General features: G+C 41.2%; 1 protein-coding gene across 1 annotated transcript in view; it reads left to right on the forward strand.

The window, feature by feature from the left end:
• GXYLT2 (glucoside xylosyltransferase 2) overlaps positions 1 to 27,863 on the forward strand; it is an 80,489-nt gene that overhangs the window by 43,719 nt on the left and 8,907 nt on the right. Inside the window, exons 4-5 of the mRNA XM_058563165.1 lie at positions 19,681 to 19,932; positions 21,046 to 21,169. Coding sequence (XP_058419148.1) covers positions 19,681 to 19,932; positions 21,046 to 21,169 — 376 coding nt within the window. The remainder of the gene's footprint in view (positions 1 to 19,680; positions 19,933 to 21,045; positions 21,170 to 27,863) is intronic.

The following is a 27,863-nucleotide window of genomic DNA, read 5'->3' on the forward strand; positions in this document are numbered from 1 at the left end:
ATCTCCAGACTACAGAAATCCAGGTACAGTTGAGGGCATCATGTTGAAACATGAAGTTTAATTGAAAGCTTACATATGAATGTTGAGACCCCAGACCCTTTTCTCCCACATAGCTCCCAGAAACTTGCAAGGAAAATTATGCCTTCCAGTCAGGGATATGGAAGAAATATTTGTGGTGGCCCAGCCAGAGCTTCCTACACTGAAGCACACAGCTGACAAGTTTCCTTCACTTCCTTCCAAACTGCTTTAAATACTGACAAAAATCCAGAAATCACTCGACATTTGAAGAAACCCTCTCATGGGAAAGACAGAGGTCAACACAATCAAAAAGAGTACATCGACTTAGAGAATATAATCTATGCAGGATGAATAAAACTTCTAAAGAAATTATCATTAGGATCCTTAGAGAAATAAAAGAGATTACATGAAGAAGCATAAGATTCTACAAAAATGAAACATTTAGAAGATAAAAACTTTTGTAAATTCAAAATGTGGTAGCAGAAATGAACAACTCAGAAGAACTGGAAGAAAAAATTGAGGAAATTGTTGTGAAAGTAGAATAAAAAAGAATAAAAACCAATGAGATAGAGAATAGCAATGAAATGATCAGAAACTTTGAGGACAGATCCAACATCTGAACACTAGTAGCTCTGGAAAGAGAGAACAGAGAACATAAAGGGTAGGAAATCAACAGTGAAATTAATTCAAGAAAATTTCCCAAAACAAGAAGACGTAAATTCCCAGATTGAGGAAACCCACTGAAAGACTATCATATTAGATGGAAAAAAGACACACAACATCAGGCAGATTGGCTTGAACTTTCAGATGGCAACATAGGAGCCTCCTGAACTCACCTCCCCCCATGGACACACTGAATCTACAGCTATACATGGAGCAGTTCCCTCTAAAAGAAATCCGAAAACTAGCTGAGTAACTCCTACCTATTGGGCAAACAAGAAAATACCCACATCACCTGCATTGAAATGGGTCTTGGCACACCCTCAACTATTGGGAGCCACTAAGAATGAAGAAGGTGGCTTGGATAATCACAAAGGTTTGAGAGACACCCTAAAGCTTGGGCCATGCTAATTGACAAGGTTCATCTCCTACATGAGACCCCTCCATCAAGACTGGGAGAGGTGGCTGTTTTATCTAATGTGCAGAAACCAACACAGAAAGTCAAGGAAAATGAAGAAACAAAGGAGTATGTCCAAACAAAAGAAGATAAAACTCCAGAAACAGACCTTAATGAAATGGAGATAAGTGATTTGCCTGATAAAGAGTCCAAAGTAACAGTCATAAAGATGTTCACCAAGGTCAGGAGAACAATGCATGGACAAAGTGAGAATTTCAACAAAGAAATAGAAAATATAAGAAAGTACCAAACAGAAATCACAAAGCTGAAGAATGCAATAACTGACCTGAAATATTCATAGAAGGGATCAACAGCAGACTAGATCAAATGGAACAAAGGACTTGAACTTTCAGAACAGTAGGGAGAAAAAGAAGATCCTGTTAGGGGCCAGTAACCGGGGGGGGGGAGGTTCACATCCAAAGAATCAAAAATCAGACGGGCTTCAAACTTCTCAACAGCAATGGTGAAAGTGCTCAAATATTGGAGCAATGTCTTTAAAATTCAGAGGCAACATTGTTTCCAACCTAGAATTCCATATCAGCCAAACTACAAATCAAGCTTATGGGTAGAATCAAGACATTTTCAGATGTACACAGTTTCAAAAGATTTCTCCTCTGAGTCTTCTCTTGGTGAGCTACTGGATAACGTGCTCCACCAAAATGAAGGAATGCATCAAGAAAGATGAAGATGCAGGATCCAGGGAGCAGGGAATCCTACACAAAAAAGACATAAGAGGAGTCTCAAGGGAAGGGAGATGACAGCTGCCCAGCATCCTGTGTGGAACAAATCAGAAAGCTGTGGAAGAAACTGTAATAAACATAGAAAATTCAGCAAACTAAGAACTGCAAAAAAGAAAATTATCAATTTCAGGGAAAACAGAATTGTACAGAAAGAGAAAGTATGGCTCACTCCATAGCTTAATTGGAAATAGTGTTTATATGGCCATCATAAGATAACATTGTATATTGATCTAAACAATACTTTGATATCTCTGTATTGGGGGATGAGACATGTGGTGGGGTTGGGAGTCTGTATGAAAGGGAGCTAAATTCTCTTCCTCCAGGGTAGGGAGTCAATAGATGAGGCATGCGTGACATAATAAGAAATATATATTTGGTCTCTGCCCCCAGTTCCTGACACGGAGCTCCTAAAACCCTTGTAATTTCCTGAGTGATAGGGGTGCTAGGAGCATCCTTTATTCTAACATTTGGTCTTTGACCCCTGTTCCTGACAAAGAGCTCCTAAAAAACCTTGTAATTTCCTGAGTAATGGGGTCATAGGAGCATTTTACACAGAGTTCCTAAATCCCTTGGAATTCCCTGGGTGATAGGAGTGTCTTTTGTTCTAATGAAGTGACTCCTGGTGGGATCCTGGATGGGGCCTGGTCACCAGAAAGCCATGATTAGAAGCTTGGAACTTTCAGCCTTACTTTCCATTCTCCAGGGAGGGGAGAGGGAGATTGGAGATTGAGTTAATAATTGACTATGCCTACGTGATGAAGCCTCAGTAAAAATCTGTAAACTATGGGGTTTGGAGAGCTTCTGGGTTGGCGAACACATCCATGTTCTGGGAGGCTGGCACACTCCAAACTTCACAGGGACAGACGTTTCTGTGCTCAGGACCCTTCTGGACCTCACCCCGTCTACTTCTTCATCTGGCTGTTCATCTATATCCTTTATCATATCCGTTATAATAAACTCATAAAAATAAGTGTTTCCCTGAGTCCTATAAGCTGTTATAGCAAATCATCGAACCTGAGGAGAGTATCATGGGAACCCCCAATTTGTAGCCAAGTGAAACAGAAATGTGGGTAACCTGGGGACCCACTACTTCATTGGCATCTGAAGGAGGGCAGTCTTGTGGGACTGGGACCTTAACCTGTAGGGTCTGCACTAACTCAGGTAATTAGTGTCATAATTGAATCGCAGGACACTGAGTTGGTGTCTGGAGTACTGGAGAATTGGTTGGTGGAAAAAGCCACGCCCAAATTTGGTGTGAGACGTGCTGTAAGTTCAGAGAATAAGTTTTTCTTTTAGCGTGTTATTTAGAGACATGGAGGTACATACCCAAAGAATCAATTTAAAGAGTTGGAATTGGTTGTTTGCTGTGAGAGTGGGAAATGTGGTGGGGCATATTGACAACATTTTTTATTTGTCCATATATCTGTCTGTCTTTCCATCTAGATTTAATTATTTACCAAGTCTGTGTTAACTCTTTGAACCTTGTGTTTCTCAAGTTGTGGGAAATTACCCACAAGTGACTCTTGAAATTAATTTAGTGGATTATGATCAGCTTTTTAAAAAATTAAATAGAATAGAATAATGGACATATATTGTATATAGTAAAGACAAATATTATTTTTAAAATTTTTGTTTCTGTTTTATATATTTATGTGTGCATGTACCAGAATCGTGATGTAAATGCCTTTCTTACCATGAGGTGCAGTTGAAAATAGTTTGAGAAATGGGGCTTTAAAATATGTCTTCAGGACATACCACTGAAAGAAGAGGAATGTACAGTAGGTGGCCAAAGACCACACCGTGTCTGCTACACTTAACACATGCCAGGATCTTCAGGTTTAGGATTTCATTAACTATTTACAACTCTTTGAGGAATATGCTGATTTGTATCCTTTTTACAAATGAGGAAACTGAAGTTTGGGAAAGTTAAATCATTTTCCTGGGGAAATCCTAGAGGCTGGATTGGAGCCCAGTTTTCTCCTGTGGTATAGTCATTCTGCCCTGCTTGCAGGTTCTAAGGGCCCGAGTTTTCTCCTGTACTTATAGAAAATATTCCCAAAGTGTTCCAAAATACCTCCTTTGGAAGATTCCAGTGAACCTTCCATTCTTCAACTGTTAAATGGATATAAAAATAGTACATATGCCTTTGTTCAGACTTACCTGTTTAGTGAGGCTGTTGTATTTAAAATTACTCCCCTCCATCGTTTTATTTTTCCCCTATCCTACTATCTGCAAAGTTAGAATACTACATAATTTGTTTATTTGTTTTATTTTTTGGCTTCTCTCACTAGCTTGTAAGCCCTACCAGGGAAAATATCTTTGATCTCCAGCACCTAGAGTCATGCATAGCACATCTTAACAGAAGGCACTCTGTAAAACTATTTGGATGGATGGATGAGTGGAAGGAAGAAAGGATGGATGGATGCATGGATGCATGGACTTATAAAAAGGGCTTTAACAAGTACTTCAAAGGGTTGTAGAGAGAGTTTGAAGATTTAACACATAAAAGTGTGCAGTCTTGAACCCAATGTATACTCAGTAAATGTTAGTTGGGTTTGATTCTCAAATATAAAGAAAGTGAAAACATTCTTTGAAAACCACCTCCAATTCAAGTGAAGAGCTACAATTCCTGTGACCCAATGATCCTATTTCTAGCAACTCCCTAGCAGAGAACACATCCTCTGAGGAGACACCACCTGACTGAGAAACTAGATTCTGCTTTAAATGACAGTTGCCATGGCTAACGAGATGTCTACAGCGAACAAGGAAAGAGTGTGTGCTTGCTGGCTGGGATTGCAACACCTGATAACAGGAGGAAGCAAGCCAAAAGGGATGGAAGCAGATGGAAGATCTGAGAGAGCCATTATCTCAGAATGGGCCAGAGAAACCAGATACCTTCAGTAATGCAAGGCCTGTGGAAAATGTCCTGCATGCAGATATAACAGTTGGCCACACAGCTGAGATGATGAAATCAAAGACCAAACACAAGTTTGATGAGGCAGAATTTTAGGAGACCATCCTGAACAAAGCCATCATTGATTTGCACAACTCAGAGGCAATCTGAATCCTGTTTGTATGGAGATCAAAGATTACACTGATCAGAAGAGTACTTCCTTGATGGGAACATGTATGAATGTAGCCGTGACATTGGTACACTCTGCTCTTTGCTAAAACTTCACAAAAATAAATATGTAAGTTATATGTAATTCCACAAGGGGGCATACTAGAAGCAAAAATAAAAATTGATATACTTTAATTTTCTCCTATACCACCACATTTTAAGCTGGTAATTTAATGAAACTTAAAATCTCAAAACAGTTAAAATAGTGGATCACTATTTAATCAAGAGTGAATATTTATTTTTGTACAAATTCCCAATGCATTAAAAAAAACACACACACAGGAAAAAAGGCACTATGTAGAAATGATGCTTTCCAAGTGTTCATAATTCTCTTTCCTATCTTAAACTATTTTAATATTATCAAAGAGGATGTTTGAGAATATACAGCACCAAAGAGAAATTTCTTTGTTCTTTGCACATCCAAAATAGAAGGGAAATATCCCAAAATAGACAATTAGAAAGTATGTATAGTATGAATCCATTGGTATTTTTAAAAATCCCAAAGTATATGTATTTCTGTGTGTATATATATGTACACACATAAACATTTATACACAGCCATTCACTCAGCAATATTTATTGAGCCCCAATTATGTGACTAGCCCTAGAAATATGATTGTGAACAAGATATCCAGAATTTCTGCTCTCATGGAGTTTACATCTAAGTTAGGGAAGAATGACCAAAAAAAAAAGTAAATTATAAGTTAATTTTAGGTAGTAATAAGAATGATGGAAAAAAATTCAAGAGTTTAGACAACGATGGGGAGTAGGGCTCTCTGAGGAGGTAACAGTGGGGTTAGGATCTGAATTCTTGGCCATGCAAAGATCACATGTATAAATAAATGCATAGAAACAGTCTGCGGTGATATTCACTGCACTGTTAATGTCAGTTAATTGTAAAGAGAGGAGAGGGGGGTTGTGGGGGCCTGGGGTAGTGACGTGGTGGGAATAGGCAGGAAAAGAACAACTTGAATTTCTTACTCTGTAGATTGCTGAATTGTCTGTACATTTTTATAACACACAAGCATGAATTTGTGTATTGTGTAACTTAGTTTTTTTAAATGGCAAACCAATGAGAAAGAGAAAAAAAGAACATCAAAGTGTTTATAATATACAGAAGTTATCTGTTCACATTTGCAAGGACATATCGACACGCCAGAATTATAGAGCCATGAAGGTACAGGTCTCTTTTTCTGACCAGGTGTTCTGGGTCTGGATATATTTACATTAATACAAAAAATAAATATGGCAATGATAATAGAGAAAAAGATGATTGTACTGAGCTGTTTACTCCTCTCCCTGCCATCTGTGTCCCTTCCATCCTGCATGCCGCTCCTGGATTTTTGGTTTTTGAATGCTCCTCTTATCATGTGAATTCTCAGCTCAGAACCTTCCCAGAGTCTGTGTTCCCTTGTAGGCTCAAGTCCAGACCCCTCCGCCTGGTGTTCTGGGCCCTTTGCATTCTGACCAAGATTACCTAGTAACTTTTCAGCATTATTCTAAATTACGATTTTTCCGTTCCAGCCAGGCGGGTCTGCCACTGTCCTCCCAAGATGCTGCGCACATTACCCTCCTCCATACTGTTGCTTGGGGACCATACCCTCGCCACTCCACTCCCCCACCTCCAGCCTCACTTATTAAATCATACCCAATCACTGAAAACTCAGCCCCACACCCTAATAATCTAAGCTCAAAATTCTCTTTCCCTTTAACAAATTATTTCTAAAAGACACACGTACACAGACTCCGGAGATCAGGTATCAATGTGGACTCATAGGTTTTTTTTAGATAGATAGATAGATAGATAGATAGATAGATAGATAGATAGGCAGATAGATAGGCAGATAGATAATTATAGATATGTGTGTATACACTGGTTAGTATACATACATGTATTTCCTAGCTCTATCTACTGAGAGAGGCTAGAAGCAGTGACACCCCAGTAGCAATGAGCACACCTAGTGCCCAGATCTTGATTTCCAAATTCCATCCTCCAATAAAAGGAACCAGGACTCTCTGGGGAACTGGTTGATTCCAGGCTGAGGGCAGGGAAAGTGCAAGATGAGCCTGGAATGTCTTGTAGTGCTAGAAAGCAGAGCAACAAAATAAATAATGATGCTATTGAATATAACCGCCCCCCCCAAATAAAATAATTTTCCATAAGTCCATACAAATAGAAATAAATTACTGGATAAATAAATGAATGGGGGGAAATGACAACTCTTCCTTATAGAAGAATTCCAATTAATATATGTAGAAAGAATGAGGGAAAGAGAAAGTCATCATTAGAACACCACAGTACTAATTACCGCAGGTAAGATCTACCAGTGAATGCTAAAATTAGGGGGTGAAAGTTTAACCAGAAACAGGGTATTTACATGGTTTCAAAGCGTCTCCTCCAAAATATATGGTCATTACAAAGGGGAAAATAGTAAGCCTACCATGGAGAATATTGGCAGACGGCACCTCAGCCAAGTGCTCAGGGTTCATGTCACTGACAATACCTCTCTGCATCCTGTACGCCCAGACATGATACGCTGTGAAGGGCACTTCAGTCTGTGCTGTCCTCCCGACAGTGCATAACCTCAGTCTAATCACGAGAAAACACCAGACACCCCAACTGAGGGACTTTGTACAAAGTAACTGACGAGTACTCTTCAGAGGTCTGAAGCTCATGAAAAGACAAGGAAAGGCTGAGGAATTGTCACTGATTGGAGGAGACTAAGGACACATGAGAACTCAGTGCAATGTGGGATCCTCGATTGGGTTTTAGAATGGAAAAAAGGACATTAGTGGGGAAAACTGGTGAAATCAGAGTAAATTCTATAGTTTAGTTAATAGTACTGTGCCAAGGTCAATTTCTTGGTTTTGATAAGTGATCAGTGGTTATGTAAGATGATAACACAAGGGGAAGCTCGGTGAAGAGTACCTGGGAACTCTGTGGACTCTTTTTGCGACTCTTCTGTAAATCTAAAATGATCTCAAAATAAAAATTTGAAAACACATGCATACATACATACAGATAATATGCAGGTTCCTGGGGCCTACACCAGACCTAATAATACAGAATCTGGAGGTAGAGCCTGAGAATCTGCATCTTAAACGAGCTTCTTAGATGATTCTCATGTGCGCTGAAGTTTAAGAACAACTGCTCTAACCCTACCCATGTCCGTCATTTGCATTGTGAACATGGTACTGCTTCGTGTTAGGAGAAAATCAGCATGGTAGAGCAGAAGGAACGTGTGCTTTGGCATCAAAGAGCCCCGGTTTCATCCAGGTGCTGCCATTTACTAGTGGTGACCTGAGCTAAGCTATTTAAGTTCATCTGTTAAATGGGGGTAATAATACCACCCTAGCAGGGTTGTTGAGGCACTGGCAACAATGTGCATGGAATGCCCAAAATAATGCTTAACATATAACAGGTGCTAAATAAGCAAAGGGATTATTATTCCTTTACATTTTTAAATTACTTTATTGACAAAAATATCTGCTGATTGGATATTTAGTATAGCTGTGTGACCTTGGGCAGGTTACTTAACCTCTCTCGTGTCTCAGTTTCATCATCTGTAAAATGGGAATCATAATAGTGCTACCTCATTAGATTGTTGTGAGGATTAAATGAGTTAATATGGGAAAGCTGGTTGAATAGTAGCGAGGACAGAATAAGTGCTATATAGGTGTTTACAATTATTATAATTATTTGGTCAGAATAATAGCTTATCTACCTAATTATTTTATGGAATTATTATTTATATTGACGTCTTAGGCTATTGCCCCTTTTAATGATGGTTTCGCGTCTTTCAGATCTTCACCTCTGTTTACTAGAGGATCTCTCAGAGGTTATTCAGCCATCAGTGGAAATATTCACTATTATGTGGCTTTCTCCCTTTCCTCAATAATTATTGTCTCTGGAATAGCCTGCTTCAATGTAGGTCCAGTGTGCATTTTTTGAAAAAGACTGTGACAGAATGGTAGAGGAAAAGAGAACTTATTTTCATCAAATTGAAAATATGTGTTGAAATGTAGACTTCCTTTTCCTGTCTGATTTTGGTTTGGGGATGCAGGAATTTTGGTGCCAGAGGAGACGGTCCAGATGGCCCTAGAAACCCTATTCTTTCCGATTTATCTTCCTATAGAATGAGGGGGAGTGGGGACACCAAGCGTTTTCCCCAGGATCTCCCCGAGGGAGAGAATCTCTCTCTCTGTGAGAGAGAGGAGGAGGCAGGCAGCAGAGCGGGTGCTGTCCGCGCTGCTCTCTGGGCAGAGATGGCCTCTTGGTGAGCCATGATGGACATCTGAGCTGGAGAAGCGTGTGCCGCAGGAATGACTGATGCTCAAAACAAGAAAAGGAAAAAAGAAAGGAGAGGGACCTGATATAATTGTGAAAGTGAAAGATTATCTTGGAAAAACTCGTCAAATATATTTGGTTTAGGGAAGTAAAAATGAGCAAAGGTAGAAATAGGTGAGTAAACACCATAGAGTACATTAGGTAAAGCAAACTTTATTTTAACTGAAAAAATATAAGAATGGTGTCTGTATTTCTTTTTTCCTATTTTTAATTTTGCTAAAATATACGTAACATAAAATGTTTTTATCCATTTTAACCATTTTTAAGTGTACGGTTCTGTGGCATTAAGTGCATGCACATTGTTGTGTAGCCACCACCGCCATCCGTCTCCAGAATGTTTTCATCTTCCCAAACTGAAATAGTGTCTGCATTTCTTGTGTCTTTCCATAGGGAGCATCGCTCCTTTATTCATAATCTGATTTAGGATTTATGGAGACTGTGACTTGCTGGTTCTGCATAGATGAACTGTGGCTATTTTAGTTATATTTAAGTCTCTCTGTTTTTCATATATGTGGGAGATGTCTTCACTTGGCAAAAATCAAGTGTTTCTTTTTTTCTTCTTGAAACCTTGTCCTTTCCTCCTCTCTCTTTCCACCTTCGGCTTTAACCCTCTTTAAATATGTTTTCCTTCTCCTGATTATCACTAACATCATTTTCCTGAGGTTCCCACTCTGGAGTTCAGTTCTCCTTGAATCTAAATGGCTTCTTTGTCTTTGCTTCTGTTCTGTCCTTCTCTCCCCCCGCTCTCTTTCTATTCCTTCAGTTTTCTGGGTCTTTTAGAAATGCTAGAGAGGTAAGGAAATGGAATGACGTACTTAGCGACCTAGCTGTCCCGTCAGCAGAGGCCCGGAGGGTGATGTACTGGACCACACGTAGCAGCAAAAGAAGGATATTCTGTGTGGTTGGTGTTATGTTGGTTTTCCCTTCAGGAACTTGGATCTTCTATGCTTCAGTTGTTCATAGGCCATCTCATCTCTCGGGACCTGTCCTTCTCTGCTACCATCAGCCTTGAAACATATTTAAAGTTGCAGTGGTTCTGAGGGAGTTCAGCAGTTGAATTCCTTAGTTTGTGGAAATGTTTGTTGGATGCCTGATACCTGCTAGGCACACAAACTTTAGAAATCAGCTAGACCCAGAAGGTCCCTGCCCTCATGGAGCTTCTGTTTTAACTGGGGGAGGGGAGCAATCAATGAGAAAATAATTTAACAAAGGCCACTGGTTGTGAGAAGTGATGGAAAGAGATAAGTAGGGTGTCGTGATGAAGAGACTGGAGGGAGAGAGGAGGGAGTTCTCCGGGAAAGCCTTACTGAGGAGGTGACTGCTGAGCTCTGATCTAAAGCATGAGTCAGAGCTGGGTGTTCGAGAATATTAAGTGGAAAGCTCTGCCTCACAGCTGGAAAGCCTGGGTAGCACTTCACTAACAGGCCCGGGAAGTTGCTTGTCCTAGATCACAGAAGCTCCATGAGCTTAATCTCCAGACCCACAGAAAGGGAGGAGAAATGCAAAGTCACTGCTCATTCATTTACATCAATAGGTATGATTTAGGAACATCATTAATTTTCACACTAATTGTAGTTTTTTGATTCTTTAGGTAATTATCTAAAGCAATAGTTCACAAATCTTGAAACTGACCAAAGCATCAGGGGCTGCACATGTATTTCATAATCAATAAAGATGCTGTTTTTAAGCACATTTGAGGACCTCATCTTCTTCACCTTGGGTGTCGTGAACTTTGGGAGAGAAGTGAGAGAACGTTCCAAAAGACAGTTCCTCTTAAATGAGAAATTCGTAGTTTCAACTTTGTTTTCTTTCTGAAAGAGAGGACTTATGTGTTCGTTTCTATCTAAGCAAAGACTTAAGAGCATCTCTGACAGGGGAAACACTGCTGTAGACAGGAAGAGAATTAGGAGCTCATTGGCTCCCTATGGAGTTCATTTTGCTCCCCACCTTCTGCTGACTTTGACAGTAACAGAGGGATAATGAAAACTTTAAGGCCCTGAAGCCTTAGGTTCAGCTAGGAGGTGAAAGAATGCCACTGATAGAAGACTAGGTTGGAGAGGTGGACAGAGCATGTCCATCCTGCAGAGCCTTTTATGGACCATGGTTCACGTGTGACTACAGTGCAGCGAAAAGTCTTCAAGGGGTTTAGAGATGAAAGTGGCATCCTCTAATGTAAGTTTTTTAAAAAGCCCTCTGGCCGTTTCATAATGGCGTAAAGATCAGTGTATCTGGAAGATGTAAACCATGCTAAATGAGTGTGCACCTAATAACAGAACTTCCAAATGTATAAAGCAAAACCATTCTTAGATAAATGGAGAAATAGAGGAATCCACAGTCAGAGTTGAAGACTTCAGCACTCCTCTTTTGATAATCAACTATGATTAGTGTGAAAATTAATGATGGTTCCCAAATCATATCTGTTGATGTAAATGAATTTGCAGTAACTTCACATTTCTCCTCTCTTTCTTTGTCTGAAGATAAAACTCCATGGAGCTCCTGTGGTTATGATAAACAAACAGAAAATCAGTAAAGACATAGAAGTCCTTGACAACACTATCAACCAAACAACCTAACTGACAGCTAGAGAATTTATAGAATACTCCACCCAGCAACTGCAGAATAAACATTCTTTTCAAATGTACGGGGAACATTCACCAAGATAGACCATATGCTGGGCCGTAAAACAAGTCTCAGTAAATTTTAGAGGATTGAAATCATGCAGAGTATGTTCCCTGACTACAAGGGGATTAAATTAGAAATGAATAACAAAAAGATGTCTGGAAAATCCCGAATATTCTGAAATCAAAGAACACACTTGATAAATAACCCATGCGTCAAAGAAGAAATCATAATGGATATTAAAAATCCCTCTGGCTGCTCTTTGAGGAACAGATTGGAGGGGGGCAAGTGTGGACACAGTGAGACTAGTGAACGGACCTTTCCAGAATTCCAGGGGAGTTATCATGAAGCCTTGGACTCAAGGTGAGGCAGTGGAGAGGGAGAGAAATGGGCAGATTCAGAAGTATTTTGGAGGTAGAACCTATGGGATTTGCTGAGGATTGGATGTGGGTGACATGGGTGGGAAAAGAAGCATCAGACCCCGAGGTCTCTGGCTCAAATCTTTTAACATCTCCCCATTGCTCTTGGGATCAAGTCCAAATTGGTCAGCACAGCTCCTGATCAGGCCCCTGCCCTCTTTGCCAGCTGAATGTCTCACCACCCCTGGCTCTTCTGCTGTAAGCTCCAGCCCCACCAAGCAACTTGCCATCCTGTCCTGTCCCATGCTCTCTCTGGGTCACCTTTTCACACGTTACCTTCAACACTCTTTGCCCTGCTCTTTACTTACTTATGTCTCAGTTTAGACGTCGCTTCTTCTGGGAAACCTTCACTGCTTTCACTCCAGACTGATTTAGGATTTAGAGTCCTAAATTCAGTCCTCACCTTCTGTGTGCTTCTGTGCTACCCGTATCGTCATGCACACTTCACTTTGCTTCGCCTCTTACCTGTCTCCCCCTTAAAGCTCCTTGAGAACAGGGAATATGCCTCGTTCTTCCACTACTGCTGCTGCTGCTGTGACTACAGCCAGTTACTCGTCACCTGGGCTGTGAGTCCAGGAACGTGGCCCTCGTGAGCGTGGGATGCTCACATCACACAGCACTGATTGAGTCCTGACTGTGTGCATACCAGGGGCTTCTCACACGTTATCTCATTTCATCATCCCAGCAGCACCGTGACGTGGGTTACCAATCCCGTTTACAAGATGAGGACACTAAGGCTCAGGAGGCTTAAGCAGCTTGCCCAAGACCACACAGTTAGTAGTGGAAATGGAATTTGAGCACAGGTAGTTAGATTTCAAACCCAAAACTGTCAACCAGCGAGTTGTACTGTCAAAGTCGGAACAGGATTGGAGCAAAACGAACTTGAAGGTCAACCAATGAGCCGCTGATAATCTTGCTGCCTGTGGCTGGGCTCCTGTCCTCACCTGGTACAGAGAGCCTGCAGGGTCCCCCAGAAGCAGCTGCCCAGGTCGGGGCCGTGAATGGAGCGGGGGCAGGAACACTCATCACAGCCAGCACATTGGGTACAAATAGCTATTGTGTGCTGCCTCTTTTCCCCCTTCTCTAAGAAAACAAAGGCCTCATTTCTAGTGCTGACTAATTTCCATAAGGGAATTAGAATGGCTAATTTTATATCCTTTTGGTAAATATTCCTCTTGCCATTGTAACATGGCCGAAAATGATCCTCTTCAAATTAATACCAGCAATAATTGCTGCGGAATTAGCCTCCAGAGATGCAATGTTATAGAAAGAGTGGGGATTTTTTCCTGGTCTTTTATTTTTTCAGATAAAGAGTAAAAAGGCCCTATGTTCTTGTTTTCAGTCAAGGTACTAAGTGGATTATGATATTAGAAAAGTTCAAAAAATGTATTTTTTCTCAGCTTGACCCTGACTATATAAAAGGCTTTTTGAAGTTTTGAAGTACTGTGGGTGTTGATGCAAAGGGTAACTAATTACACTTGACACTTTAAAAGGGAAAACACAAAGACTTCTTACAGTAACAACACTGCTATTTATTGTGTACTTACTATGTACCAGCCACTGTACTGAGTACCTCATGGGTTTTATTTCACTGGGTCATTGTGACAACCCCAGAAGAGAGGTGGTGGTGGTGGCATTGCTTTCCACATTCTGCATTGGGTAGCTGAGGCCTGGAAAGACTGAGGAATTTGTCCAGTCACAGGGCTAGGGGGTCATGCTGCCTGGATTTGAACTCAGGGATGCCAGACTCAAGATTCTTCAGGGCTATCCTCTATCACCTCTCTGAGATGTACCGTGAGGGCTACTTTTGTGTTTCTGATTTGAAATATGATCTACAGACCAAAAAGAGCACATCAAAACTCTCTATGCTTAGTTTAACAAGCTCACACCTGTGTGACTGCCTTTGTGGTCAAGAACTAGATGACACGACCATCGCCCCAGACACCCACCAACAATGGATCCCTTCCCAGGACCACCATGGGCTTCTTTATATTTCAGGGAGGGCAGCTGCAGAGGAGGAGGGAGGGAGCTATGATCAGCAGCTGCTAACTCCAACGCATACCTGCAAGGGCCAGACAGGACACTCAGGAATGACACACGGCAGGTGCAATCTCAGTTAAAGGCGACTCCATCGCACCTGTTGCTCAGGTTAAAATCCTTGGAGTTGCCCTTGACTTTTCTCTTACTCTCACATTTCGCATCCAGTCCGTCAGGATATCCTGTTGGCTCTATCTTCAAACTATGTTTAGGATTCAACCACTTCTCTCACTCCCTGAGTTGTAACCACCTGGGCCAAGCCACCATCGCATCTCACCTGAATTAGGAAAATAGCATCCTAACTGGTTGCCCCGCTTCCCCTGTGCTCCCCAATCGTCTGTTCTCAGCGCAGCATCCATAGTGTTGGTCATTTCATCTAAGTCAGATCATGTCACTCCTCTGTTAAAGGCCCTCCAGTGGCTCTCGTCTCACTCAGAGCAAAAGCTGAATTTCTTCCAAGGGCAAACAAAGCCCTGAGGGACCAGCCCACCTTTACCAGTCCATCCTCTTCTCGGACTCTTCTTTCTGTTGCTCAGCGTGGTCCAGTCACAGCTGCCCCCTCCCCTGCTCTTCTGAGAGTGAGCCCGCCCTGCTCCCGCTTTATTTGCACTTGCTCTTCTCCTTCTGAGTGAGACCTTCCCAATTGCCATATTTAAAATTGCAAACTCCTCCATACCGAAAACCCTAGTCTCTTTTTCTGCTCTATTTTTCACCTACTTATATACTATATAATCAATATATTTGTCTTGTTTATCATCTGACTCCTTCATGACTACAGAGGTTTTTGTCTGTCTTGGTCACTGCTGGTCACACCTGGTACCTAGTGGACCCTCCATAAATGTTTATTATATGAATGAACTGAGAATGTAGGGGGCGCCTGTGACCAAGCACCAGCAGATGTTTCCCTTGCAGGATTCAGGCTGTTCTTGCCTGAGCTATAGATTTTTCAAAAGAAGACAGAAATTCGGATATTTTTGAGAAATCTCCAGTTTTTAAAAAATGTTGGCAACTGATTCACATTTTTTTAAAACGCTATGTATTAAAAAAAAAAACCACCCATGGGCTGAATTTGACCCATAGGCCCTGGTTTGCCATTTCTAGTTTAGGCGGAATTGGGTTTGTCATCTTAGCTGAAGACTCACAAGTTTACTGAAAGCAGTAGCTGGAAATTTATTGATAAGTTTTCCTTCCTTGTCCCTCAGTCCTAGCCCAGAGAGCGTGTCTCCAGAATCAAACCTCATCAGAGGAGGGATTAGGTATGGGTCTGGAGAAGGACTGTGTAGAGGGCCTCCCACCCATGAGGATTCGGATCTGGGCCTGGGTGGTTGCAGCTGATGGGAACCAGCACTGTTATTCAAGAGTTCCTCAAAGCTCGGCACTTGTCTTCCAGACTTGCGTCACCTCCTGCTACAGTGCTAGATCCCAGGCCAGCCCTCCAGAGCAAGACTGGTAGGAAATTATGAACTAAACTGAGTTGTTAGACCACGACCCTCTGAAGTATGCTTCCTTGTAGGCCAGAACCCTGAAGTCTGATCATGCATTGTGCTGGAGAATATGAGGGGGAAGAGGCACCCTCTTACATTGCTGGTGGAAGCCTAAATTGGTCCGCTTCTAGGAAAGTAGTTTGGCAGTATCTATCAGATTTACAAATACATGTGTTCTTTGACTAAGGAATTATATTTTAATGAATTTACCCTACAGATGTATTTGAAATGAATTAAGACGAGGAGGTTTTTCATTGTGACATTGTTTGTAATAACAAAAACTTGAGAAGAACCTAAATGTTCTACAGTAGGTAACTAGATAAATTATGGTAGATCCACACAATGGAATACTATACAGGCAGAAAAAATAATAAATAAAATCTTTATGACTGATATGGAAAGCCCTCCTACATGTGTTGTTTTGTTTAAAAAAAAAACAACAAGCAGGCTAATGACATCATGTATGCCGTGCTACCATTTGTAGCATGAAAGAGGGAATTGTATCTGTGTGGCTATTTATTCTTATATGCATAAAATATCTCTAGCACAACATAGAGCAATCCAGTAACGTTGGTCACCTCTAAAGTGGGGACCTGATGACAGAAGGACAATGGAGAATAACTGTCAATGAATTTACTTTAATATGTTTCTATTTTTGAACATGTAAACATTTACTAAGTTAAAAAGAAATGCCATGTTATGTGCTTAGAAATTTTCCTAACAATATACCCATTGTAGTGTTGTTTATGATAGTAAAAAAAGTGGGAGCAATCTGCATGTAAAATAGTAGGACATGGATTAAATAAAAATTTTACCCTATTTAAGATTGTTCTGATTTTATAAATTTCTGATACAACTTGTTTGTCTTTTTCTCTCCTGATTAGAGATACTTCCTGTAGCTTCATGATGGAATACCTCCATCCTTCAGATTTTTCTAGTTTTCCTTTCCAGACCTTCCTCAAGTCTTTTTGTTTTCTTTTTTGTTTCAATGAGGGGTGGTAACACATTTGTTTTATTGAAGAAAGTAATGATAACTTTAAGAATAATAATTATTAAAGACCAAGAAAAAAAATTAATCAAGTCAATGAGCTTAAATTTTGGGGGTAGATGTCTGCATAACCCTTCATTGATTAAAACATTAATATTATATGCTTTTTGTTCAGGTTTTATTAGATAATCAACCATAAAGAGAAATTTGTTCTATTTCACATGGGTTGAAATAGCTTTCTCTTCCTCTCTGATCCTGTAATTCTAAATTAGCTTTTTATTGGAACACTGTGCAGTCTTTTGTTCCCTTAACACATTCTAAAAAGTGACTTTATCTTGCTATAACCTTATTAGCGAAAACCCAACAATCATTAGCATTATTTGACTCATTAACCTAGACAGAACACTTTTCTGTGTGTTAGTTTTCCTTCCCAGTAAAATAAGATTGGCAGGCTGTTGAGTCCTTGGGATGGTCTTGGGCATGCAAGACATCATAATTGTATTTACATGTGATACATAATTTATATCATAACATGCATTTACTAATACTTCTGTAGAGAGTTTGCCTTTCTTCCACAGTACTCTAGAGTTGAGATTTAAAAAAAAAAAAAAAAAGTCAGCAGACTAGTGCTAATCTGTAGCGAAGTTTTTACCTTTCCATGGCAAAATAAGAAGAAAAAGTAAGGATAATGTGGGAGATTTTTTGTGTGTGTGTGAGGAAGATCGGCCCGGAGCTAACACCTGCCAATCCTCCTCTTTTTGCTGAGGAAGACTGGCCCTGGGCTAACATCCATGCCCATCTTCCTCTACTTTATATGGGATGCCACCACAGCATGGCTCAACAAACGGTGCATGGGTGAGTCCCCGGGATCCGAACCGGCGAACCCCGGTCCGCCGCAGTGGCGCGTGCGCACTTAACCACTTGCGCCACCGGGCCAGCCCCAATGTGGGAGATTTTTTAAAGCTTGTGTATTCAATATAAAAAATTCATCCTGATTCTGAAATTAGGATCCGGTTTTTAAGATGGATGTCAAGATAATCTTTTATGAAATGATAGATGATCATTATTTTTAATTTCATGTTGTTGGTTTATAAAATTGATTCCTCTGGTAGATGAAGAAGGAAAGATAAATTCTGCTGCTAATCATGTAAGCTTTGCAATTATTCAAGACTGAAATTTCTGTGATACTTGTATCATGTAGTGCACACGTTCATCAATTTTAAACATTGGGGATCCCAATGGAGTGTTGTCTTAGTCAGCTTGCCATGACAAAATACTGTAGATTGGGTGGCATAAACAGCAGAAATTTATTTTTTTATAGTTCTGGAGGCTGGAAGTCTGAGATGAGGGAGTCAGCGTGGTCGGGTTCTGATGGGAGCCCTCTTCCTGGCTTGCAGACAGCTGCCTTCTTGTGTCTTCACATGGTGGAGAGAGAGAGCAAGCTCTCTGGTAGAGGATGAACTTTCAAAGGAATGAAAACATCAGCTAATTACTGTGGCTCTGTCTTCTTCTTCTATCCTTCAATAAGGCCATCTGTCTGTCTTGGAACAGCTAAGTCTCTGATGTCTCTGATAAGAACACAGTCCCATCAGGAGGCCTCCACCCTCATGACTTTATCTTACCCTAATTACTTCCCAAAGACCCTATCTCCAAACACCGTCACAGTGGGGCTTGGGCCTCAACATATGAATTTTGGAAGGACACAGATATTTAGGCCATAACAAGTGTTGTTGTGGTGTCAGGATGATGTTAGGCAAGGGATCCAGGAAAATTCAAATCCTTCCTTGGTTACACTGCCCCTAAATTTGGGGAACCAAGGCAGAACTGTGCAAGTAACACTATTACTAACTAAGGCATTCAAGTCTCAAACCCCAGGGCAAGACTCTGGTAAGCTAAGCAATTACCACAGGAGAACTCATTTACTTAAGGTGGCTGGCTTGAATGATCTACAACAGAGGTCAGCAAACCGTAGCACATGAGCCAAGAATGGCTTTTATATTTCAAATGGTTGAAAAAAATCAAAAGAAGATGTTATGACATCTGAAAATTATATGAAATTCAAATTTTAGTGTCCCTAAATAAAGTTTTATCGAAACATAGTCTCGTTCATTTGTTTATATATTTTTGATGCCTGCCTTCATTACTACAACAGCAGAGTTGAGTAGTTGCAACACAGCCTGAAATATTTACTGTCCGGCCCTTTAGAGAAAAAGTTTGCCAATCCCTGATCTGCAAACAAAGCTGGCCAGTGACTTGCTTTGCCTATTCCCCAGGTCAAATCTTAGCTAAAAATATCATTTCAAAAAGATGCAGAGCCATACCCATCAACACTAGAAGAAATGGATCCAGAGACAGTATTTACCCCCGAGGCCTGGCATAAACTGGTCTAGAGATTGTCCACTTGAAGTTATCTAATACTAGACCTAGCTGTTCCAAGAAAAAAACTGAGAAAGACACATGACATTGGTGGAGGATGGAAGTAGAAGAGAGAGCCACAGTAATTTGCTGATGTTTTCATTCCTTTGAAAGTTCGACCCCCACCAAATATAGTCCAGGATCCCACAATCGGGCCAATCTAGATCAAGATTTGTCTTCCTTTGAGTCTCCACCCCTTGATTGACACTTATCCCTCGAGTCAAAGGAAAAGGTTGAAATGGGAGCTAAGAGTGGTACCCTTTCTATAATCCAACATTAAACAATGAAATTGGTGGCATCTTCGATATATCAGGCCATTTTCTTTGTTTCTAACTTGCTTTTGTTTTCTCCCTCCTCCCCTAATACACACAAAGGTGATTTTAAAGAATGTGGACTCCCTTCTCTACGTGGACACTGACGTTCTCTTTCTGAGACCTGTGGATGACATCTGGAAGCTTCTGAGGCAATTTAATTCCACCCAGCTTGCAGCCATGGCCCCGGAGCATGAAATCCCCAAGATTGGCTGGTACAGCCGCTTTGCTCGGCACCCTTTCTATGGCTCTGCAGGAGTTAATTCCGGAGTCATGCTGATGAATTTAACTCGTATAAGAAGTGCCCAGTTCAAGGTAAGGAAGTATTTTATACTTCCTTGTTTAAAAATCAAGACTTTGTCTTTTCAACAGTGACATTCCTAGAGTGTCATTATGCTGATTTTGGAAGTTGGTGGCTTATAGGTGAGGATAGAAGGAATGAGGGAAAAGAAAAGTATTTGGAAAGTTATGACATATTTGTTTGTTCAGGAAAGCCCAGGTGATTATGGAATTTAATGCTTCAGCAGAGTTACCGTTCGGGAATATTATGTTGCATTTCTGAATTCCATAATGTTCAAACTCTGTGTGTATGCAAGATTTCAAAAACCATGGAAAATTTCTTGGAATTGCCTGAGGAATATATTTACATATGTACACAGAGATGTTTGTACAAGGCTGTTCATGGCCTCATCTTTTAATTGGAAAGAACCTAAATGAACATCAGTAGAGAACTAGTCAAAAAAAATTATCTTCCTATTAAAAAGAATTAGGTAAATCTGTAAGTGGGATAAGTAAGATCTCTAAAAAATATTAAGTGAAAAAATTAAAATGCAACAAAGCATGATACCGCAGAGTGTGATCCCTTTTATGCCTTAGAAATTTCCGGAAAAATACCTAATAGACCATTAATTGTTCACTGTGGATACTTCTAGGGAAAGTGGGAATGGGAATGATAGGAGAATGGAGGAAGAATATTTTTACTTTTTTATTTTAGATCTTTGTATGCTGTTTGAATAGTCTATGACTGTGTTGCTTTTATTTTAAAGGCAAATAATTATTTTAAGACAAAGAAAGGGTGTTTTTTCCTTAAGATGCCTTAATTCTGCTATCTGTATTTTATTCCTTCACTTCGGAGGCAAGAATTAAGCGTAAAGAAGAGGTGGAATTTGGGGCATGGGTTTCTAAGGAGAAACCGTAGTCCCAACTACCAGTTCCTGGTCTGTCTGGTATCCATGTGTACATCTGGCAGAATCCTGCAATCTACAGTCCTAGTTTTGCTTTGTCCTCTGCCTTGCAGCCAGCAGGACCCCTCCTCTATTTGCCTCATTCCCAGCGGGTGGGGAGAACCAGTCTCTACATTGTTTCTCAGCGGACGGACAAGATGTATTTGCTCTGCCTCAGCTGCCCTGATGGTTTTCTCTTTTCCAGAACAGCATGATTCCAACAGGCTTGCCTTGGGAGGACATGTTATACCCTCTGTACCAGAAGTACAAGAATGCCATCACGTGGGGAGACCAGGATTTATTAAATATTATTTTTTATTTCAATCCAGGTAGGTTCTCTTTCGAGAATGCCGTTTGTGTGGGAGGACGCCCACCTCGCCCCACAGAGCTCATTCCGGCCTGGTCTGCTATTGACGAAGCTTGAATTGTGCCTGTGTTCCCCTGGGAAGTGCGCCCTTTCATCCGGCCCCCTGGGTATTTCACGGGGGCGGGTCCTTCTGCTGCTGACACAAAAGGCCAAATGTTGAAACCTCCAACACTGGATTCCATTTTTCAAGAATATCTTTTAGATTTTGCTGCACCATTCTTCTAAGAAGCACAGTCAAAATTAATGGGAGGCACAGAACTAAATGAAAATATTATAATCTAGGCATGAGGCCCTCCATCGCCTGAACAATGGCTAGATTGAAGGGAATTGATTCTTGGGATCCTTACAGTTCAGTGACTTGTTCAGGGTTAAGAGCCTAGATTGAGGACTCAGATTCCCCAATCCCTTTTTCTTTTCATCTGGGGCAAGAGAAATTCTTCTTATATTGTTAAGTCAATGATTTGATGGGGCTGAGTGAGGGAGGAAGATGAAAATTTCTGGTCTGTGTTTTTAGATTGACACCTAAAGCTAATAAAATTTCCGTCTTTTCTTTCTTCTTTGCTGACACCTTACTTAATACCATTAAAGTGAAAACCATGTTTTCTCCGTGAGAAAGATCTTTGAGGAAAAAAATCACTCCTCACCCCAACCTATGCGGGCCTTTCCTTTGTCTCTAAAAATCCTGAAACAGAGACTCCTGTTTATAAAGACTTCTGCCTATGATTGCGTGTCACCCTGGAAGCACCTCCCATGGACCTTTATTTGTTTTTTAACAAAATTCTGAAATAAAACCTAATCTCATATGCCTTTGGATGAAAAAGAAACAAATCCTGGAAAAGAAAAAAAGCAGGTTGATAGAGAGTTTCTGGGAAAGATTCCCAATAGTAATTCATTAGGTGAAGGGAACGTCTTGGCCATTGACTTGTGGCATGTTTTAATCCATTTCACTCTGATGGCAACAGGAAATTTAAAGTCTGCACCTCCTCCTTTTTCTTCTTACACAGGTTTCATCTTATTTCTAGGTGTAGATGTATTAGTCAGGACTCTTGGCTGCAAATAAAAGACCCCCGGGTTTAGTCTAAGCATAAAGGATACTTTTTTATAAGCAAACTGGTGTCCCATGGAAACCAAGGGCAAAAGGGCCAGCGGGCTCTGCCCAGGAGCTGAAGCAGGAAAGGGAGAATGATGAGGAACCCAGGTTGGACTTTCTTTCTCCCGCTGAGGCTGTTTTTTCTTCTCTTTGTCGACTCATTCTCTGCTCCTCAGGCCTTAAAGCAAAGTACTGACGTTTCATACTCCAGGTCCAGCCACACACAAAGACTAACTTCATCCCAATTCCAAGTTCCCAGGGAAGAAATTGGATGGTTCCAGCATGGGTCAGCTAGGCGACGAGCATGAAGCTAAGGAATAATGGCTGGCGTTTATTACTTACTAAGTGCCAGATGCTGTTCTAAGCATTATTGTATTTAATCCTCACAACAACCCTGAGAATATAATCCCCGTTTTACAGACAATGCTGCCAAGGAGAAGAGAGTTAAATAATTTGCTGCAAAGCTAATGAGTGCCAGAGCAAGGGTACAAACCCAGGCCACTCCAACTCCAGCCCCGTGTATTTGGGGGAGAGGGGAAGTTCTCAGAGAGGGGAGATCCTAGAGAGCAGAGCAGATATCCCAAAGTGTATCTCTTTGCTGCCTTATTTCTGTCCTTTAATATTGCATTTTTCCTCTCTGTTGTGTGGCTGAAACTATCTTCCACAAGCCTATCTGTCCGTATTCCCAAACTGAGGAATTCAAAAGATTTGCACAGTTGCCTTCCCAGAAATCCTCTTAGTCTGTTGCAGATTATTTGAGGACGTGATCAGTGAGTAAATAATACTCGAAGGCAGTCATAGCAGCTTTGCGATTAGACATGAACCCCTTGCTTTAATTGGAGCTGGAAACCAGCTGAGTTTAATGCCTTCGACCCTCCCCCATCTTAGATCCGTTGAGTACAAGAATATTATAAAATAATTATGAAGTTGTTCTAAATCCTGGTTCCGAGCAGTATCAAGTAAATAATCAAGTTTCCCAGCTTCAGATCCGTGAGTATTAGGTAACTCCTAGATTGTTCTTTGTGTGGCCTGCATTTGATCTTCCTATTTCATACTTTATTAAACACGAGATCTTTGAACTGAAATCTAGTGATACCCATCTCGTTGTAAGCTTTTTCTTTGTTTGTATTGATTGTGAGCACTTTCTATAAACCAGAGCAAACTGTATTTGAAAAAAAGATTTGTCATTTTCATCCCTGGAAAGGAGAGAGGGAAAAAGAAGGGCCCCACCGACACAGGAAATAAACATGGTTATTGTTCTGGTCCTTTGGGTTGCCATGGATGAAGCAATGCCCATAAAACTTGAGCACATGTCTGGAATGTTATTATTATTGTTATAGCCTCTGATTGCCAGTAACACTGCTATTTAAAATGTGTTTAAAAGTCATTAGCTAAAAAATGTTTTCAAACTCTTGCTATAATTAGGTAGTAAACACCTGTGGGTGTGTAATTGCAGTGCTAGGTAACAGACTGACTCAAGTGGAAACACTGAAAGCCCATGGGGATCATGCAGGTAGCTCATCCCACAGGATGTATCCTGGCAGGTGAGCCAAGGCAGCTTCCTCAAGGGGTGGAAGACTGAGCTCACATCTTTACAGGTGAGTTTGAGTCAAGAGCAGAGTTCTATAGAAAGGGTAAACTTGACAAGGGCCAAAAGAGAATGCTGTGTAGAAAGATGTGCTTTGGTTAGCATGCTTAGGTGGCAGGGAACAAAACTCCACTCAGGCCAGCTAAGTAAGGGACCAGGGGGCAGTCCCGTGAACGCATGGATCAGATCACGCCAGACCTCGTGAGAAGTAGCACTGGATTTCTCCATCCTTCAGAGGCCCCGTGGTCTCTGTCATCTTTGCTCCTCTCCACAGCTGTCTGATTCCATTCTGTTTCTCAGACAGCATCCTCTGTTTGCACATGGCCCTCCCAGGTCAACACAACCTTACAAGCTCATTTCAATGATGATAGGTTTCCTATGTTTCCTAATTCAAATTCTTAAAGAAAACAAGAGAGAGAATGGCCCAGCCCAGCTATGAATCAGTTCTCTTTGGATGGGGAAACCATCCTCAATCCAGTCATCTGGGGTCAGAGGAGCAAGGTCATGTGGCATTTTCCTCTCTCAAACATGACCGCCTGAGTCTGTCCCTTCTTCAGGGGCAGTTTCTAGAAAAGTGGGCTGTGGGCAGGGAAGGAAATGAAACCAGCAAGTATAGATGACAAGACTGGGCATCCAGCCAGAGTAGAAGCAGTAGTCTTCTGACCACAGGCAGAGAGAAGAGCTGAAATGCCCATGGAATATACATAGATTGTCTGTGAATTGAATGTGACACTAGGGAGTTAAGAGGGTTTGCTGGGGCCACAGGGAGCAGGACACACAGTCACATGGAACAAGCCCCTTCAGTGGCCCCATCAGGGCCTTGTTCTCATCCTGCCCGGGACCACCGGAGCTCTGCCCCTGAGTGTGCCAACACACTGTATACTCACTCCACCAAAAGCACCCAGCAACTGACAGTTATGAGCGTGTTGTGTAATTGACAGGCCCAGTTACTTGGTATTAGGACTGTTTTGGAAAACTGGTGACAAATTGTTTTGGGAGTCTGGGAAGTCCATGATCTCTGATATAAAGTGCAAGAATGGAGACTGTAGGGTCCTTGTGAGAAGGGGTTGTGTCTACTTTTTGTCTTCCATTAAGTGCTTACAGTGCAATGCTCAGGGCCTTAAAAGCGTTGGTTGGTTGAATGGATGGAATTAAGAGAATGGAGAGGAAAGAGGGAAGTAAATGGAAGAGAAAAGCCACAATGAGGAAGGTGAGAGGACAGGGAAGTGGAGAGAGAAAGGAGAGGGAGAAAGCAAGAGAAAGGAGAAAGATACACATGGTCGAGGAGGGTATAAGGTTTCATTCACTCCTTCCTTCAGCAGGCATTTTTTGAGCACCTGTTATGTGCCAGCCGCAGGACAGACAGACCTCTGTGTAGAGGTCCTGTTTTCACGAAACCTATCTTTTACTGGAAGAGGTAGATTTCCAAAGAATAGCAACTAGTCATTCAAAATCACAAATTATGATAAATACTGTGAAGGAAACAAATGAGTTGAGAAAGAGACTATCAAGGCTGGCGGGAGAGGATTGCGTCTTTAGATTGTGGGATCAGGGAAGTAAGTCTTCTTGGAAGAATTATTTGCCATTTTTTGGAACAAAGTACATTCTGGAAGAAGGAAGAAGAGGAGGCTGGGAAAGCTCAATTCCAGAATGAGACATTATAAAACAAAACAAAAAACAGCAAACACTCTCTGTTCTATTGATACAGTGTAGCAAATGAGTAGCAAGCCTGTTTCTCCGGGAAGTTAAAATGATCAGACATGAGCTATTCAGTAATCTCAGAGACCCCAAGAGTATGAAATTATCAGAAATGTAAGAAGCAATCAATTCACACAGTACTTTGCTAGTGGTTGCAAGGCTCTGGAAATAAATGTGGGCTCCTGAAAGGATCACTAAGGGGTTTCAGACCTGGAGATAATCAGTTCATGAGCTTCTTTATCTATGTAAAATGGAGAGAAATATAGCAAAGACCCAGGGTTTGAAGAGAGGTTGGCTTGAAAAAAAAATTTTTTAATAAGTCGCATTGGTTTGAGGCTTTAGGGACTGGGAATTTTAGAACCATTCACTGTATTATTTCCTCAGCAGCGGGAAAATAACCTGAACATTTCACCATGCTGTCATTTTTAAACATCAGATTTTGACAGCCTTGATAATCTTGCTTAAAATAGATCCATTTCAGGGGCCGGCCCGGTGGCGCAAGCGGTTAAGTGCGCGCGCTCCGCTGCGGCGGCCCGGGGTTCACTGGTTCGGATCCCGGGCGCGCACCGACGCACTGCTTGGTAAGCCATGCTGTGGCGGCGTCCCATATAAAGTGGAGGAAGATGGGCACCGATGTTAGCCCAGGGCCGTCTTCCTCAGCAAAAAAAAGAGGAGGATTGGCGGTTGTTAGCTCAGGGCTGATCTCCTCACAAAAAAGAAAAAAAAAAAAAAATAGATCCATTTCAGGAGAGGTATTGATCATGTGCCAAGTAACCGTGATTAGTCCACTCTACATGTTCATCAGCTGATCTACATAGGTTTTCCGTCCTAAGCTCACCCCACGATGCTAGTTCAGCCTCTCTCCTTCTCCTCCTTCCCCTGTTAACCAAATGGAGATTTCAAAGTGTAACCCACGCAAAATTTGTCTGAGCAAAAAGACACATCTGTTATTTTAACTGCCCACTCTTGATTTCCCTCTCTTGTGGCAACAGCACCCCAGTGTTCTCAGGTGAATTACTCTTCCCGCATTGCATGCAGTCTTAGAGCCCTGCCCGCCCCTGACTCCCGCTAAACCAGTCAGACCATCTCCTGGGAACCTGAGGAATGGTCTGGAGTCTGGGAATCCAAGAGGAGAGAGTAGTGGAGGCTGGTTCATCCTGGCAGCAATGCTGAAAAGCTGACATTGCTTAGTCCCCACCCCCAGACTGCAAGAGCTGCCCCACTTCTGCCCCAATTCAGCTTTGCCTCTGACTTTATGAGCTCTTCTTCTCAAAGAAAAAATTCTTTTTTTTTTTTGTTTCACAAGCTAGAATCAAAGTTGGTTACTTGCAACCTAATATAGATTGATATTTCTTGAATATTTTAGATCAAAGCAGTCTATTTACATAACAACTTTCTACCATTATCTTACCCTTTTGAAGAGATCAAATTTGCCCCAGCAAAATTAAATGGCTTATCTTTCCTAAAACACACTGATTTCCAAACCTTTCACCGTGATCAGGACATTTTCTCTTCCTCGAATGTTATTCCAGGCCTCTGTGTCTAACTGTCAAAATCCATCCTTACTATAAGTCTAAGTTTAAATGAAACTTGACTGAAATGTCCTCCGTTCTATGAGCCCTGGTAAAACACATCCACTTTGACAAGAATATATATTATCTCTTTCAAGGGTATAAATTCCCTGAGGGCAGGAGCAATGTCTTTTCATCCAGTGACACCGATGCCTTACAATAATGTGGTGAATGAACACTTGTTTCAATTATATGCTCAATGTATTTTGCATTTCTTCCTCTGGAAAATTCTGAAGGGAGTGTGAAGATATGAATTGAATTCTGTCTGGAATCCAATTTCATATTTGACATTCAACAGCTGGGGATCTTAGCTGGTCTTATCTATAAACCCCTAAATTTGTAAGCAAATATTCCCAGCTGAATTTTCCAAAGACAGGGTCTAAAGCTTTCATTAGATTCTCAGAGAGATCTGTGACCCATAAAAGGTTAAGAATGACTGGCCACTTGCGTGTCTAGAAGCCGTTGGAGTAAAACATTTATCACTAGTGTACTATGTGTCAAGAACTATGCTACACTTGTTCAATTTAAATTATCTTGTTTTATCCTTCCAACAACCTAATGCAATAATAGTTCTTGTTATGACAATGATAATAGTAATCGTTACAGCTTACATTTATGGTGTGCTTTCTGTGTGCCAGGCAGGCACTGTTCCAAGTATTTATATATATGATCTCGTTTAACACTCCCCAAAATCCTATTGGAGAAGCGA

Source organism: Diceros bicornis, chromosome 2, assembly GCF_020826845.1.
Source record: "Diceros bicornis minor isolate mBicDic1 chromosome 2, mDicBic1.mat.cur, whole genome shotgun sequence".
In the NCBI taxonomy this organism is placed as follows: domain Eukaryota; kingdom Metazoa; phylum Chordata; class Mammalia; order Perissodactyla; family Rhinocerotidae; genus Diceros; species Diceros bicornis.